At 36.8% G+C, this 14660-nt stretch overlaps 1 protein-coding gene across 1 annotated transcript in view; it reads left to right on the top strand.

Moving 5' to 3' along the window:
- Positions 1–891: 891 nt before the first annotated feature.
- SOCS2-12 (protein) overlaps positions 892–14660 on the top strand; it is a 45899-nt gene continuing 32130 nt past the window's right edge. The window contains exon 1 of the mRNA XM_073076065.1: positions 892–1305. Coding sequence (XP_072932166.1) covers positions 1287–1305 — 19 coding nt within the window. The 5' untranslated portion in view covers positions 892–1286. The remainder of the gene's footprint in view (positions 1306–14660) is intronic.

Below are 14660 nucleotides of genomic sequence, written 5' to 3'. Positions count from 1 at the left end.
TCTTATCTGTTTCACTCACATTTGTATTCTGTTTCACTGTTGTTTCAATTTCAGGAATCAGTAATATAAATATATCTTCCTAATACTATAAAAAGGAAAACTTTGTTTGTTTGTTTGATTGTAATGAATAGGCTCACTGGACCGATTTTAAAAATTCTTCCACCATTCGAAATCTACATTATCCACGAGTAACATATTTTATATGAAATAATTTGATAAATAGATTTTGAGGCGGTACAAGGTTTACCGGGTCAGCTAGTACTATATAAAGCATAGAAGGTCTCTTTGGAAATTTCGGTGTTCTTGCCAGTTGGTGGTCCTTCGATTGTAGACAATACACGCTTCTCTAAGAAGTCAAACGGGTTACGCTAGTACTACGGCGTTCCTGCCCAAAGACTAGTATTCGTATCTCTGTAAGTCTCCATTATTAGTGAGCTAAAAGTAATATATTGTCTGAATGTCGGATTTATTAGCCTCTGTTTTGTACAACTTGAAGACAGACTTACGGGCACGGCCATCATCACAAAATAGATCAAGAGTGAATGACCTCTCTGACTTTTATTACTTCCACGTTTGATAGGAATAGGGGCGGCACGAATGATGAATAGACGACGATGCCATAATAATAAGTCACCGTAATTAGATTCACGAATCTAAAACACGGGTATTAGTACTGCACGCCGGCGTGCTTATATGCTTAAGTTTTATATAAATTAGTGACAATGGCACGAGTTAGTTCTTAGAAGCGCCAAGGTTGGTAATTCTGGGAAGTGCGGGCGCGTCGCTCACGGCCTCACTAGGCGGTGCCGGTGCTGCGTACAGCGCACGGCGAGCGAGGGAGCGAGCGGCGTGTGTCCGCGTATATACATAAACTATAGCTCGGTGCGGCGTACACGGTACACGGCGCGCTGCCAGTCGACTTTCGTTCATGAGAGAGGAACTACGTTGCGTCGGCTCACCACGCCGAACTTTCACCTCCCGCGGCGATATCGTTATCTGTGATAAATACACCGACATTGAGTGAAATTGAATGTGCGCGTTCTTAGAAAACGTTTCTGCGACGGCACGCGGACGGACGGCCGCCGGCGGCGTCGATTTCTGCAAATTAATTTCTCCTGTGCACTTCGCTTCTACGAAACTGCTTATAAAGAGTTTACCGAGAAGCGAAACGGTAATAAAGTGGATTTGAGGAAATATTAGTAATTACCAGTGGTACTGTGTGTTTCCGTGTTCTGTTGTTACTCAAGGCGTTTACATTGGATCCCAATCATCCCCTCGCACCTCCAATGGTGGTCAAACTACCAGGTAAGCTAGTTTCTTTGTAATTTGAGTTATAGTAGGTATTACGACATTAACATTCCATCGAGTCAGTTGAAAGTCGTTACGATCACGACGGCGTTGGTCGTTTAAATGGAATAAACAGCTAGCTCACATACATATGGCGCCAACCGATATCGCTAAGGTCTTCGGGTCATCAACTTGCATTACGTACGAGATGATACGCATACTCATCGCTCGAGGTTTCTATAGAGATCAACGTTCGTAATTACCTATACAAACAAATAAAAGAATAACATTATATTTTTAATTATTTGTTTGTAATTTTAAAATAACTGCCTTTTTTAAAGGACATGCTTATTATCGTATACTAAAACTATAAAACTCGTTTTTTTATTTATGCACATCTTAATCTTATAACACTGGATTGATTATAAGGTGACTTTCACTGTAAGGTAGCGCACTTTGTGAGGATAAACAATGGCTACTATTTATCTAGGGGGTAAGGTTAGGATAATGGGGTGAGGATGCTCGTATGAACTCATGAATCTATTGACTCTACCGTCTCTACCACAAGTAGATTAAGCAAATCTCACATTCTGATTGGAAGTAACGGTAACCAAAAGATGGGTATTGGTGTAATAACCTCAATAATTCTTTTCCTGTTAACTATAACTAATGGTTGATAGATTTGAGTTGCCAAATTTGAAACCGGTATTCTGTGGATGACCTCACTTGTTTGAGAAATTTTATGGCCTACACGTAGTCTCTATAAGTGGTAAAGCTGTTATTTTAAACTCACTTTGTCTCACGGTTTTGTCCATAAATATAAATGTTTAATTATAAGGTATAGAAATAATTGCATGCCTATATTTAGTAAAGCACTGTTCGCTCAATAGTCGACTCTATTTCATTCATAGATTAGTAAAGATTACTCACTCCTAACAAGAAAATGTAACCAGTTTTGACAACTGAAATTGTCACTGTCATCTATTTTCGTGTTTGAAAAATATTTAAAAATCTAGTTTTTAGATCATTTACGAATGATACGATATTTCTGCGCACTTTTTCTTCGATTTCGTGTACACCACTTAACTGCACATGTCGGCATTGTTCCGCGTAAATTACACCATGACAGCCATTAAACGGCAGACACATAATTCTAGTACGAACATTTATTTCAATAGTAATATATTTCCTAAGTGCTACCTACATACCTATATTCCATTGTTTATGTGTACAACTCTCATTAGACAGATTGCAAGCTAATGCATATTCTCGCATAATTAACGCATTGCGAAACCATTGCACTATTTCAACGATAGCAAAGCAATTACATAATTTGCCAGTGACAGACCTAGTACGTCAGATTATCTATATATCGACGATGTAGTAGCAATAACTCGTATCTCGTTTTTTTTACGAAAAAGCGATTTTTGCATATTTGTACTTAAAATGACGTATCACAGGTCGTCCTTACGACACCAGATCCTTAAGTTCAAATTTGAGCAAAATATTAAAGTGTGCCAATACGTTCTGTCTTTTTAAAGTAGCGTTTCTTCTTATGTAAAGTAGCGTTTTTTGAGTTACGATATTACCAATTTGTCGTCGATATATAAAAATGAATGTTTGTCTGTGTGTTCTTTCTAGAATCGTAAATTATACATCTGATCATGTGATGATCTTTAGCAAACTTATTGTACATGAGCCCACGAAGATTTTTGAGTTGGTACGACCAATTTTCGACAGATGGCGATGTATGTCATGTTATTTTTTTAGGAGGGTTCTTCAAACTGTAGATCCATTTTTTTGTTTTTCGCCGAAAACTTTCAGTCTTTATTAAGGACGACAACAGGTTGAAAAAAACTCACAGACTAGCCCAGTTTTTTGTCCACATCGCTTATGGACTACTGTTGGACCATTCACTAAATCTATAGCTACTCCCATGGTTGTGTGTATTAGAAACAGCAAAAACACATCGAGAGGAAATCTAAAGGCGGTAGAGTTCTTGGAAAAAGTCTCAAAAGTAAGTCTACCAACGCAGACGAAAGCTGACATAAGCACTACCTAATACGTTTAAAATATGCACATGACTTCAAAAACGAGCTGAATGAACCCGGACTTGCATTGTGAAAGGCGAAGCGATACTACCAACACTATCAAGCTATGCTCAGGGCCGGACTTAGGGAAGGGCGAACCTTTCCATGAGGTACCCCCACCATAGACAAAAAAATCCCGTCCGACCCGTCGAAATGGATCAGCAACTTACAATTTTTTTTTTCAAACAGCTATAGATATTAATAGCTGGTTTTTTCCAGAGAATTTTGAAATATTTAGCAGTATTTTTTTTAAAGACTTGACGAATACTTGTTTATTTTGATTCAGCAAATATAGGGGCCTCTTCGTTTTCACACCTCCAACTCCGGCCCTGTCCGTGCTATTTATAACTGCTAAATGCGGGTCAATAATAGGAAACGGTAAAATATGTTAATGTTTACACGAGTTGAGTTAATGACACCGCGGTTCATTCGAAAACAATTAGCGCGCCATCACGCGACGTTTCCTCAGAACGAAACGGTGGTAATCGTTGCAAACGAGATATTAATTTGTTTATTCAGTCATCGATTCTTGGAGCGTTTCAGCTAACGTCTCGGAAAGGCTTACACAACCTATGTCTGCGTTTATTAAATCGTTTTGTTTGCAATATTTCTTACTAAAGTCGTCCCTTTTTTAAGTTTTTTTTTGTATAATATAGAAGTAGCAGATGTGCCTGCAATCCACCTGATGGTAAGTACTGCCGCCCATGGGCATCGATAATCAACCCAGATAGGATTAGATATTCCTACATGATGTCGGCCACAGATGCGCCACTATCGCTGAGAACAAAGTTGATACGCCTTGGCAAAGTATGCCTCTCTTATTTGCCACATACTTCAAACAAGGACACAGCAGTCCTTAACACTGTTGTCATTAGATAGATAGGTGTGGCGGTGGTGTCGCCGGAGTCGAACCATAAAGGATTCTACCACCTTTATAGGTCGCAAAATCCTTTGGGTCACATTCTAAAGACACTAATAAGCATGAAGGGAATTTAATCATTGTTTTTACGCTTTTGGGTGGGCTGATGTACGTTTTACTTTAGTGGACGGACTTCATGGTTCATAGAAGACAATTATCCTGAATCTTAATGATCCTATTTTTAGGGTTCCGTACATAAAGGGTAAAAACGGTACCCCGTTACTAAGACTCCGCCGTCTGTCCGTCTGTCACAGGGCTCTATCTCCTGAATCCTAATAAACACTTGATTTTTTACGGAGTATGTATAAGGTAGCCGCTATAACAAAAAATACTAAAAATAAAAATAAAGTTGAAAATAAACGGGGGTTTCCATACAATAAACTAACCTTAACCTTAATAGGTAGACAGTTCAAATTTCCACAATGTATTTACTTCAATGGCTGCTATAATAACAAATCCCAAAAAAAAAACAATACAAACATTTTGGTGGCACGGAACCCGTGTGCGAGTTCGACTTGCACTAGGCCAATTATTTAAACTGAAACAACCCAATTAACGTCCAACCTCATGCTTATTAGCGTCTTTAGACCCCGCTCCGATCCCGCTTGGCTTACCTGGACCGCATTGTTCACTTCTCACGATTCGCTACTTGTCTTATCCACCTCACCAACAATCGCACATTGTTCAATACCGGGAACATCAGAGGTAAATCGCCTACCGGGAATTGATACCTTTGTTTATCCAAGGAGACAATGCATCGCGGCTATTTTAAGCGCCGCCTGCTATTGTTAGCGTTAATGTTCTACGACCAGTTTCCAAGAAGTTTATGTCTAATTTTATTGTAATAATGAAATATTTATTACCTACAACGGCACTTTTATCGACTTGTAGTGCCCGCGGCGTCGCCTGCGTTTAAATAAATAAACGCTTTCTACACTCACAACCCCACACTAGGATTCCCTGTGTCGTGGGTGCTATAGACGCACACATAGACAAATACACCACCATCCAGACCCAAGAAAAGATATCTAAACTCATCATTCAGATATCTGTCTGGCTGGGGATCGAATCTCGGACCTTCTACGCGTCAGACCGGTATGGTGACCGCTCCGTCTTGCGGGTCGCTATAAATAAAAGGACTTTGGTGAGAATTATTGCATCATTTGTTATTGTCTGAATCGCGGAAATCCTTAAATGCGGTAACGCGGAAATATTATTCTTTAACGCGTTTAATCATTATTTTCGTTATATTTTTCATAGTTGCTTTGTGCTCGAAATAGGTGGTAGCTATGGTACCTTCCCAGTTGAACTATACTAGCTCTTCCACGTTGTGTGGTGGCTACCACAGATATAGAAAGACCAGTACATAGAAACCATAGATTAGTAAAGATTACTCACTCCTAACAAGACAATGTAACCAGTTTTGACAACTGAAATTGTCACTGTCATCTATTTTCATGTTTGAAATATGTTAAAAATGTAGTTTTAGGTCATTTACAAATAAAACGATATTTCTCCGCACCTTTCCTTCGATTTCGTGTCTTAACTGCGCATGTCGGCATTGCTACCGCATAAATTACACCATGACAGCAATTAAATGGCTGACAAAATTGTCAGCCGTTAAGCCTTTTAATGGCTTTCTTCAATTACAAGGGGGTGAGATATCTATACTTTACTATGATAGAAACTCAGACAAGAGAAATCTATTCATCCCTTATTGTTTGCCTCGCCGCGAATCAAACCTGGTACTTTGCTAGTGAGACCGGCATGGTAGCCGCTCTACCGCAAAAGTCGAATAATTTCATACCTCATCATAATTAAATGGTTTTGTATAATTTTCCCCAACTATTTTATATTAATCAGCTTACACACAATAAATATAATGTGGGTACCTATTTAATTACCTCATTATACATATTTAATTTAAAGCTGCAATTTAAATAATTAATACCACAATTATTTTGTTTTTCCCACCTCTCTAATAATGGTATGGCCAATCTGCTTGTCCACAATTAAATTGCGTTAATTATTTAAAATTACTGTTCGTTCGGTGGTACCACCACCATCATGGTATCGTTCGATTTGTCTTGAGCGCAAAAGTGCTCAGATAGGTGGCCCACTGCTGGGCACTTCACCACACCTGAAGGACGCCTGAATCTACCACACGAGATTCATCGCATAATCCATATAAAAACTAGAAACAATGGAGTTGTTAAAACAATGAAGGAAAACATCGCGAGATAACCTACCGGTCAGAGATTTTAAAAAAAAGTTTCAAGAAGTCTTTGAATTCGCACTCGGACAGTGTAGTGGACCTAACCTGACCCATTTCATTCTGAGAGAGAGCCGTGCCGAGCAGTAGAACAATAATGGATTGATGTCGACAGTAATTCGTCCTTAACTGACGTCACTGTATATATTACTCTCACTATTTACTACATATTTAACTAATTCAATTCAATAAAAAAATCGCAATTAAAACGAAATTTTTAATATTACATACGAACCATATAGTTTATGATATTGGTAGCAATTTGCATGCCTATCTAAAGTAAGGCTACTGTTACACATGGACATCTGTAATCAACCAGACAAGATTCGATTCCTACCTGTACCCTTACCATGAGTTTTCAAAACATCCCACAATTTTACGTTACGTTTACTCAATCCATTATTCTGTTCCGTTTGCTTCAGTAGACTGAGTAAACGTAACAATAAGTAAGTGCTCAAGTCTTATTGTCTGCCTCACATGTTCGCAAAAAATAGAGACACAACATAAAGCGCCATTTTGTCAATTTAGACATTTAATGTTACGTTACTGACACTATAGTTCTGCTACAATCCGCTAGGGGCGCTGATCGTAATTTGTAAGGGCAAATACGTGAACAAATACCAAAACAGTCATATTTGTCAAAGCTCATGGTAAGGGTATTGAAGTCGGCCTCAAACATTACTACCCGACTCCCGAGGATTAAGTTAGAACGTCTCGGTTAAGTATGTCTGTACCGCACCATTTGCATAAAATGAAAACAATTTTATTATAACGTTTTATATCGCATTCATTGTTGCTTAATGCATTCTGGCCATCATGCATGTATTCTCGGAAGCCTGTACTATCGACGCCGACTATGCATGCTACCAGGTAAACTTTATCTCGAAAACGATGTATACTTACAATGCATTTATAACAAATATTCGACGACCGATGTGGCGGAGCGGTCGTACCGGGCTGGAGTGGGATCCGAGTTCCATCCCCGGCCAGACAGATATCAAAATGATGATAAAATCTTTTTTGTTTCGAATGTTTGTAGATTTGTCTTTGTTCATGGTTACATACAAATGTACATGGTTGTCCATGGATGTGAAGGTTTTGTGTGTGTAATGGTAACCATAGGATATATCCTAGTGTAAGGCTTTCAGTGAACAAACCGTTATTTATTACTATTGTTCAAGAATCGGGGCGTAAATATCTGAAGTTTAATGTCTAATTATCAGTTATTTCCGTATGCTGTGACATTTCTGCACTTCGATAAAACCATTTCCAACGGTTTCCATAATACTATTTCTTTCTCGTTCCAAGAATACTACGTACATAATCCGAGACAAAGGAAATTATGATAAAATCGGGGAAAATTTACCATTAAATACTCTAAGAACACTTGGATAACTCTACGTGTATACTATTGCTTTAGTACATATTCTTGTTTCAATCTGGATTTACACTTTAAGTACCTATTTATTTACTGTACGAAGCCAAGGAATAAGTCACAATTTGCTTACAAACAAAATGTCTACTCGACAACAATTTCTATTTCAATAACCATCGCGATCGCGCAGAACTCAATAAACAAGAAATAGAAAAAAAAACAAACAGGAATATGAAAAAGAGATATTCGCTCGAACAAGAACTACTAGGAAAATGTGCGTTGGATCGAAACATCGGAACAAGGTGGGATGGTTGCGCGGGCGCAGGTATGCGTGTTCTCGGAACGCGCCGCTCCGTTTTTGCTCCTTTTTCGATTCGAGTTTACCAAGAATCGAATGGGCCCGGTGGCGGCCCTACTCGGAACGCGTAATTAATCCTTGGAAGCCTCCGAGCCTCGGAACCCGAGGGTTGTTATGAGAAATCACCAGCATTATGGTTATTTTTTTCACCTTTTTTGCATTGTATCATTTTGAAAATTGTCCGCGGGTTATTGTTCGCAGAAGGACGGTATTATGCACAGCTGTTAAATTTTATGTAGCTCGCCTCTGACCTCTACCTCTTAGAAACCTTCGCTTATATATTACCGCTTCTAAGAAACGTATTGCCTTTAATAACTGTTGTAGTTAGTCACTGATGGATGGAATGGAGCTTGAGACTCGATTTTGCTATTAGAATTCATTAGCATTCAAGATCTTATTAAGATAAAATGGCGATGTTATTATGAAACTCGATACAAGAAATATCAATAAAGGATACGATAATATTTAAATTATGTTATGATTCACTGTTGTTTGAACACATTACACACCTGCATCGTTTGTTGTAGTGTAAATATTTACCTGCGTGACCGAATTCTTCGTGTTAAAGAATTTTCGCTTTAATTTTACGTCATCATACATGAAAAACAACTCAGTGTACCTAGATTAAAAACAAGATTTATTTTTTTAAAAGGAAATATTTTTTAAGAAGCAACTATAAATATATTTCTAAATATTTTCAAAATAATACCCGCTGTTTGGCGAAAAATATTAAGGTTTTTAGCCATGATTATATTATTGATGTTACTTGGTTTATTTTTTCACTTTTTAAGTATTTTTTTCTTTTTTTCATTCGAAATTACTGGCCGGCTAAAATTTATGTAATTATTAGCTGATCCTGCAAAAGTTGTGTTGCCATATAAATAAAAAAATGTTAAGGGTGAACAACCCTTATCACTTAGGTGTATGAAAAATAGATAGTAGTCGATTCTCAGACCTACTGAATATGCATATAAAATTTGGTGAAAATCGGTAAAGCCGTTTCGGAGAAGTACGGTAACTAACATTGTGACACGAGAATTTTATATATAAGATATGTAACTATAGTCCGTTTTATTACTTCTAAAATTAGAAGTTCAAACATTATCACTACGTGATCTAATTTTGTATCGATATTCTGTTATTTAAAGCGAATGCAACATTATAAGTGCACTAAGGAGATTAGATTACTTAAAGCAAACTACCTGTAGTTAGTAGTCTTGTCTCGGAAATAGGTTATCTAAGTATTAAACTATGTCACAACGGCTTAATGTCATTTTAAGATTTTTTTAAATTTTAGTGTAAAGGTTTTCATATCTAAGCTAGGATTTTCTGTGTATTATGGCACTAACCATGGACACACACAAAGATAGTATACAACACCGAATTTACAAAAAAAAATACCATTTAGATTTAAGTTTGGTCAAGAATCAAACCTGAAACTTTCTGTGTGTCAAATCGGTATGGTCACTGCTCTTTTATTTTCGGCATAAAAATAAATATGATAATAATATAATAAGTTTGAAAATAGGCAATGTATTGTTCAGTTCAGCTAATTATACAACAATTCAAACTATGTGTGAATACTACCAGTTGTTGCGAATCATTAATAAACTCGCAAATTCCAATATTCATTTGAATTCAATACCTTTCGGGGAATACAATTTGAAGTGATTATAATATTGTTATAGTTAATAATAGTTATAGAGTATAGAGCAATAATTATGCAATTCTATGCTCGCCAATTCTGTACCTACAAAAAGGCACAAGTTTTCATTCGAAACTATGAAAAGCTTATATTAGCTCACTACTGCTCCAATACGGATTTACTGACATTAAGCAAAAGATAGGCATTAAACTAGAAAAAAGCGTGTTAAAAAGAAGAGATTCGTCTCAGACTTCGAGTTTAACAAACTACGTAGTCAAAAATTACAAAACTATAACAAAATTCTACGAAAAATCAACACTTCCTAAAACAAAAAAAAAATAGAACTAGACTAGACTAGACTAGTAGAAAAATTGGCCAAGAACGAGTCGAACTCGCACATGAAGGTTTCCGTACCACGAACATTTTTTTTTTTTTTATTTTTTATTATAGCAGCCACTGAAGTTAATACATTGTGAAAATTTGAACTGTCTATCTATTACGGTTCAATAGATAAAGCGATAAACTTCGAGAAATAGCGGTTTCTTGTATGGCGATCCCCAGTTATTTTCAATATTCTTTTATTTTTAGTATTTGTTGTTATAGTGGCAGTCATTATGTATCCTATGTAAAAAAATCAACTGTCTACCTATTACGGTTCCAGAGATACAGCCCTGTGACAGACGGACAGACAGACAGCGAAGTCTTAGTAATAGGGTTCCGTTTTTACCCTTTGAGTACGGAACCCTAGAAACGAAAGACAACAAAAATGAAGTATCGTTTTACACGTGTATTAGCGATGCATCAACTGGATTGGTATATCCAATATTGCATAGAATTCCCCGTACAACCAGGGTAGGTTACACGACAACAAAGGAAGGGTTTCCCATCCACTCACTATAATTATTGGCTCGACGACAATCATTCGAATGAAAAATTGAAAGGCGCGATACGAGTAGTATTTCCTTTAAAATGCTGACACAAACCTTCTTGGAATTGTAAATTTGAGAATTATATAAGTAAATTATATTAAACTCTGAAATTTTATATATTTAACATAGTTGAGGAAAGAAATGAAAATAAGTTTTACTTTTAATTGGCCTTCAATTAAAGACAAGATAAAAAGTAGAATCAGTAATTAAAGGATAAAGGTAAATAAGAAACCTTGAGAGAAGGCATTTCATTCTAACAATTGGTTGTTAGACAATAAAATTGACAAGGGAAAGTTTTATAAAAGCGTTAGAGTTAAAGGTGCACAAAAAATCGAGAAATAAAAAGAGAATTAAGCATTAATTTCGTTTGTACCTGTACAGGTACTACTGGTATATTTGCTATCAGCGTCTTTTTATCCGACTCTCCGACGTGTGTTAACAATTCGTTCCCGATTTTTATTTACAAAAAGCTATACATTTCTCTTTACACAAGCAAATTGGAATCACAAAATCCCGATTAGGTTCGTCCACAGGATATTAGGGTTAAAAAAATGTATTTTTATTTCAAATTCAAATTCAAATCTCATATATTCAAAATTGATTCATATAGAATACTTTTTAAAAGCAACAAACTACCACCGCTTCGGAACGTGTTTCGCTATGGAGAAGAAGCGGCGCAAGAAACTCCATACGTGTGCAAATTGGCATCTTTTAAATTTATACCAAAATACTTCCTCTCCACAAGTAAATTGGATTCGCAAAATCCCGAATCCGGATTAGATTCGTGCGCAGCTGGACTTCACTGTGGGGATAGGGCACAAACAAAAAGGCCTCGCTTCGCAGAATAGCGCTAGTTTAAATTTCAATGGCCAACTACTGCGAACCGCCAGTTTCGTCTAACGAACCGATTGAAATACTGCTTTGATCTGCTCTGGTTCGGTGGGCTATTTTAAACCCTATTGTGCGGGCGCTGGGTCGCTTAACCAACGGCCGAGCGATCCTTAATTTGCCGATTTGTAACTTTCCTCCTATTTTTTACGAATCAAAAGCTCTGACGTGGTTTTAGGAATACGTGGTTGGTCTACACGTAAAAATTTAAGTCTGTGATTTATTGTATATAACGTATTGTATTGTATTAAAAATTGTATTTAGATAAAAGTTTTTTATCTTCTGTTCTCTTGTTGGATGATTCAGACTTATACCTGATAATATTAATCATATTTTAGTCTGATATTCACGGGACGGTTGAAGATTTTGTAGAGAGACACTCAAATCTTTCTAAAAGAAGGACAGGATAAAATGTATGATGGGAAACACTATTGTAACAGATATTCCTGTAGGTCTTTAAAAAATAAAGAATTTCGTTTCAAGCAGGCGAAACCACGAGCAAAACCTGTCGTTTCATAAAATAAAAATATAACAGCGTTGGCCTTTATAAACTGTCGTAATTGTATTCTTAAGTATTTAAATGATTATGGGTTCTTGAAAGTGACAATAAGGAAGTTAGGAAAAAACTCGCTTGACCATGTGCCGGCCGAGGAGGGTCGTGGGTTCGATCAGTTCTCCTTCATTCTGTACTGAATTATCCTGTTTTTAGTTCTGTTTTCAATATCTTTTTTGGGAACCAAAGTCTGAAGGAAATACTAGGATATTCCTTAGAATATAGTATAGTAGTCCTTAGACTACTGGGAAAATATTCAGGATAAGCCAAAAAGCAAAACATATCCTTAAAACCTCCTTTCCGATGTGGTTGGAAACTCTACCTTAGATATATATGTGAAGGGTTTTTTTTATTATATTAGAGTATAAAGCGACCATGCCGTCTGTAATCAACCCCAAAAAGTTTAGAATATCGGCCACAGGTGAGTTGCTATCCTGAGGACTTGAAACACCTCGGAAACGCCATCTTCCATACAAAACCCTTCCCTTGCTACTTCAATATGAACGACATAAAAGCGACACTAAAAGTCACTTATTTTAATAACAAACGCTACGATACAAATTAGATCACCGGTAAGGGCCGGTCAATCGGTCTGAGCGTAGTGACGTCACCGAGTAGGTATAGACGACACATGAATAATACATGTATCGGCTGATAACACGCCACATGCGAGCGGTACGCCATCACATCGTTACGTACGGAACGGAACGCGTAACTAAATTATTAACGTATTTCGTACGAGAAACTGTTTCCTCGGAAAGGAGTGAAAATTGCCTTTGTTTTGGTTATTTTATTGGTTGCCTTCACGGCACCACTGACACACGTATTTCTGCCTTTTAAGATGTAGACATTGTCACTTAATATTTAGCTTAACTTATTATACCGTACATACAACGTAAGGATAAAATTGTATATTATTATGAAATTTTGTAAAGGATGTGTAATGAGTTCCTTTCGCCGCTTATTCTCCACAAAGAACACTTTTTGAATTGATGGTAAATTTTATGGCTCAAAGAGAATTCTGTACTTTGATTAATTTTTTTGAATTTCGTTTTGTAATAACGGGTGTCGCCAACCTCATGTAGTCTATTTGGGTTTGATTAAAGATGTCCATGATCGACAGACACCCACCATCAGGTGACTACTCCTAAATCATAAAATGGATCGTCCATAAATCCAACCATAGTGGTAACTGGTAACGGAACGGAACGTTTATTTAAAAATCGAACGGATCGTCGTTCCGAGAAACGCAACGTCAACCAAACGACCGGTCGCGAGTTCTCGGAAGGCGCGAAGGTTGACGCTAATACAGTCGAAACGTATCGCCAAACTTCTTGCTCACTAAAATCCGTATACAGCAACTTTAGCAAGCAGTTAACGTGGCTTCGAATGGGTCATGCTGGAGATCTGGGCTTCAAATACTTTGGAACTCGCTGTACATATCGTACCGGAGATTTATTATAAAGTTCTGAAAAGTGTATCAGTCTCAAGCCTTATGTTGATCCATTTAATTAGGATTTAGAAATAATTCAGAGAGGAGACCCGTACCCAACAGTGGGACAAAAATAATTATAGTTATTATAAAAACTAAAAACTCGTTACAAGGAAAATCGTTAATTCTGATTCCTGACGATCCTAATGAGGAGACTGGGATAAAATTATTAAAATCGTGTATTGTCATCGGTTCTTGATAATTGTTAAAAATTTTAAATTAATCGCACCGTTCAAAGTGGGTAAAACTAGAGTTCAAACATTCCGTTACATACATACATATATACATACATACATACAACCCAAGCTAATAAAAGCGTGATAATAATAAATTGATTGTAAGGACTAAGTAGCTTTGTACGTTTCTTTCTTATCACACCCTTTAAATCAGACAACGCTAAACACTGCTTTTTAAAGCAGAAATAGGTGGTTAGTTGTACTCCTAGAGTCGAACCACGTTCTACCCATTCAACTGTGGAGACTGGATAAGGGGAGGAAGTAGCCCCGATTTACCAATTGGTCATAAGTTGTTCTGATATGTAAACAAACACTTGTTGGACCTTAAACAATCCGAGATGGTGTCACTGTGAAGCGGGATAAAAAAAAATGTATGAAAATTTTGACGATGTCCGCTTTATGGCTCTAGGTATTTAATCTTTCTCGTTTTACTACCTTTAAATTAACTTAAAAAGTATGTAAACTATACACTATTTTAACAAAATAAATCTTTATATAGGCTAATGCATTCAGTTGGAACTACAGACCTGTATTTGTTATGTACCCAACAGTACGTTTAGTATGAGTTTTTACGTTTTTAACAAAAAAATACTGTTTTATATTTGTTTACGTATTA

This window comes from Epargyreus clarus, unplaced genomic scaffold (assembly GCF_041222505.1).
Source record: "Epargyreus clarus isolate Ecla_fem2 unplaced genomic scaffold, WU_Ecla_fem_2.2 ptg000008l, whole genome shotgun sequence".
In the NCBI taxonomy this organism is placed as follows: Eukaryota; Metazoa; Arthropoda; class Insecta; order Lepidoptera; family Hesperiidae; genus Epargyreus; species Epargyreus clarus.
Note: the sequence above shows the minus strand (reverse complement) of the source record. Positions and strands in the feature narration are given on the sequence as shown.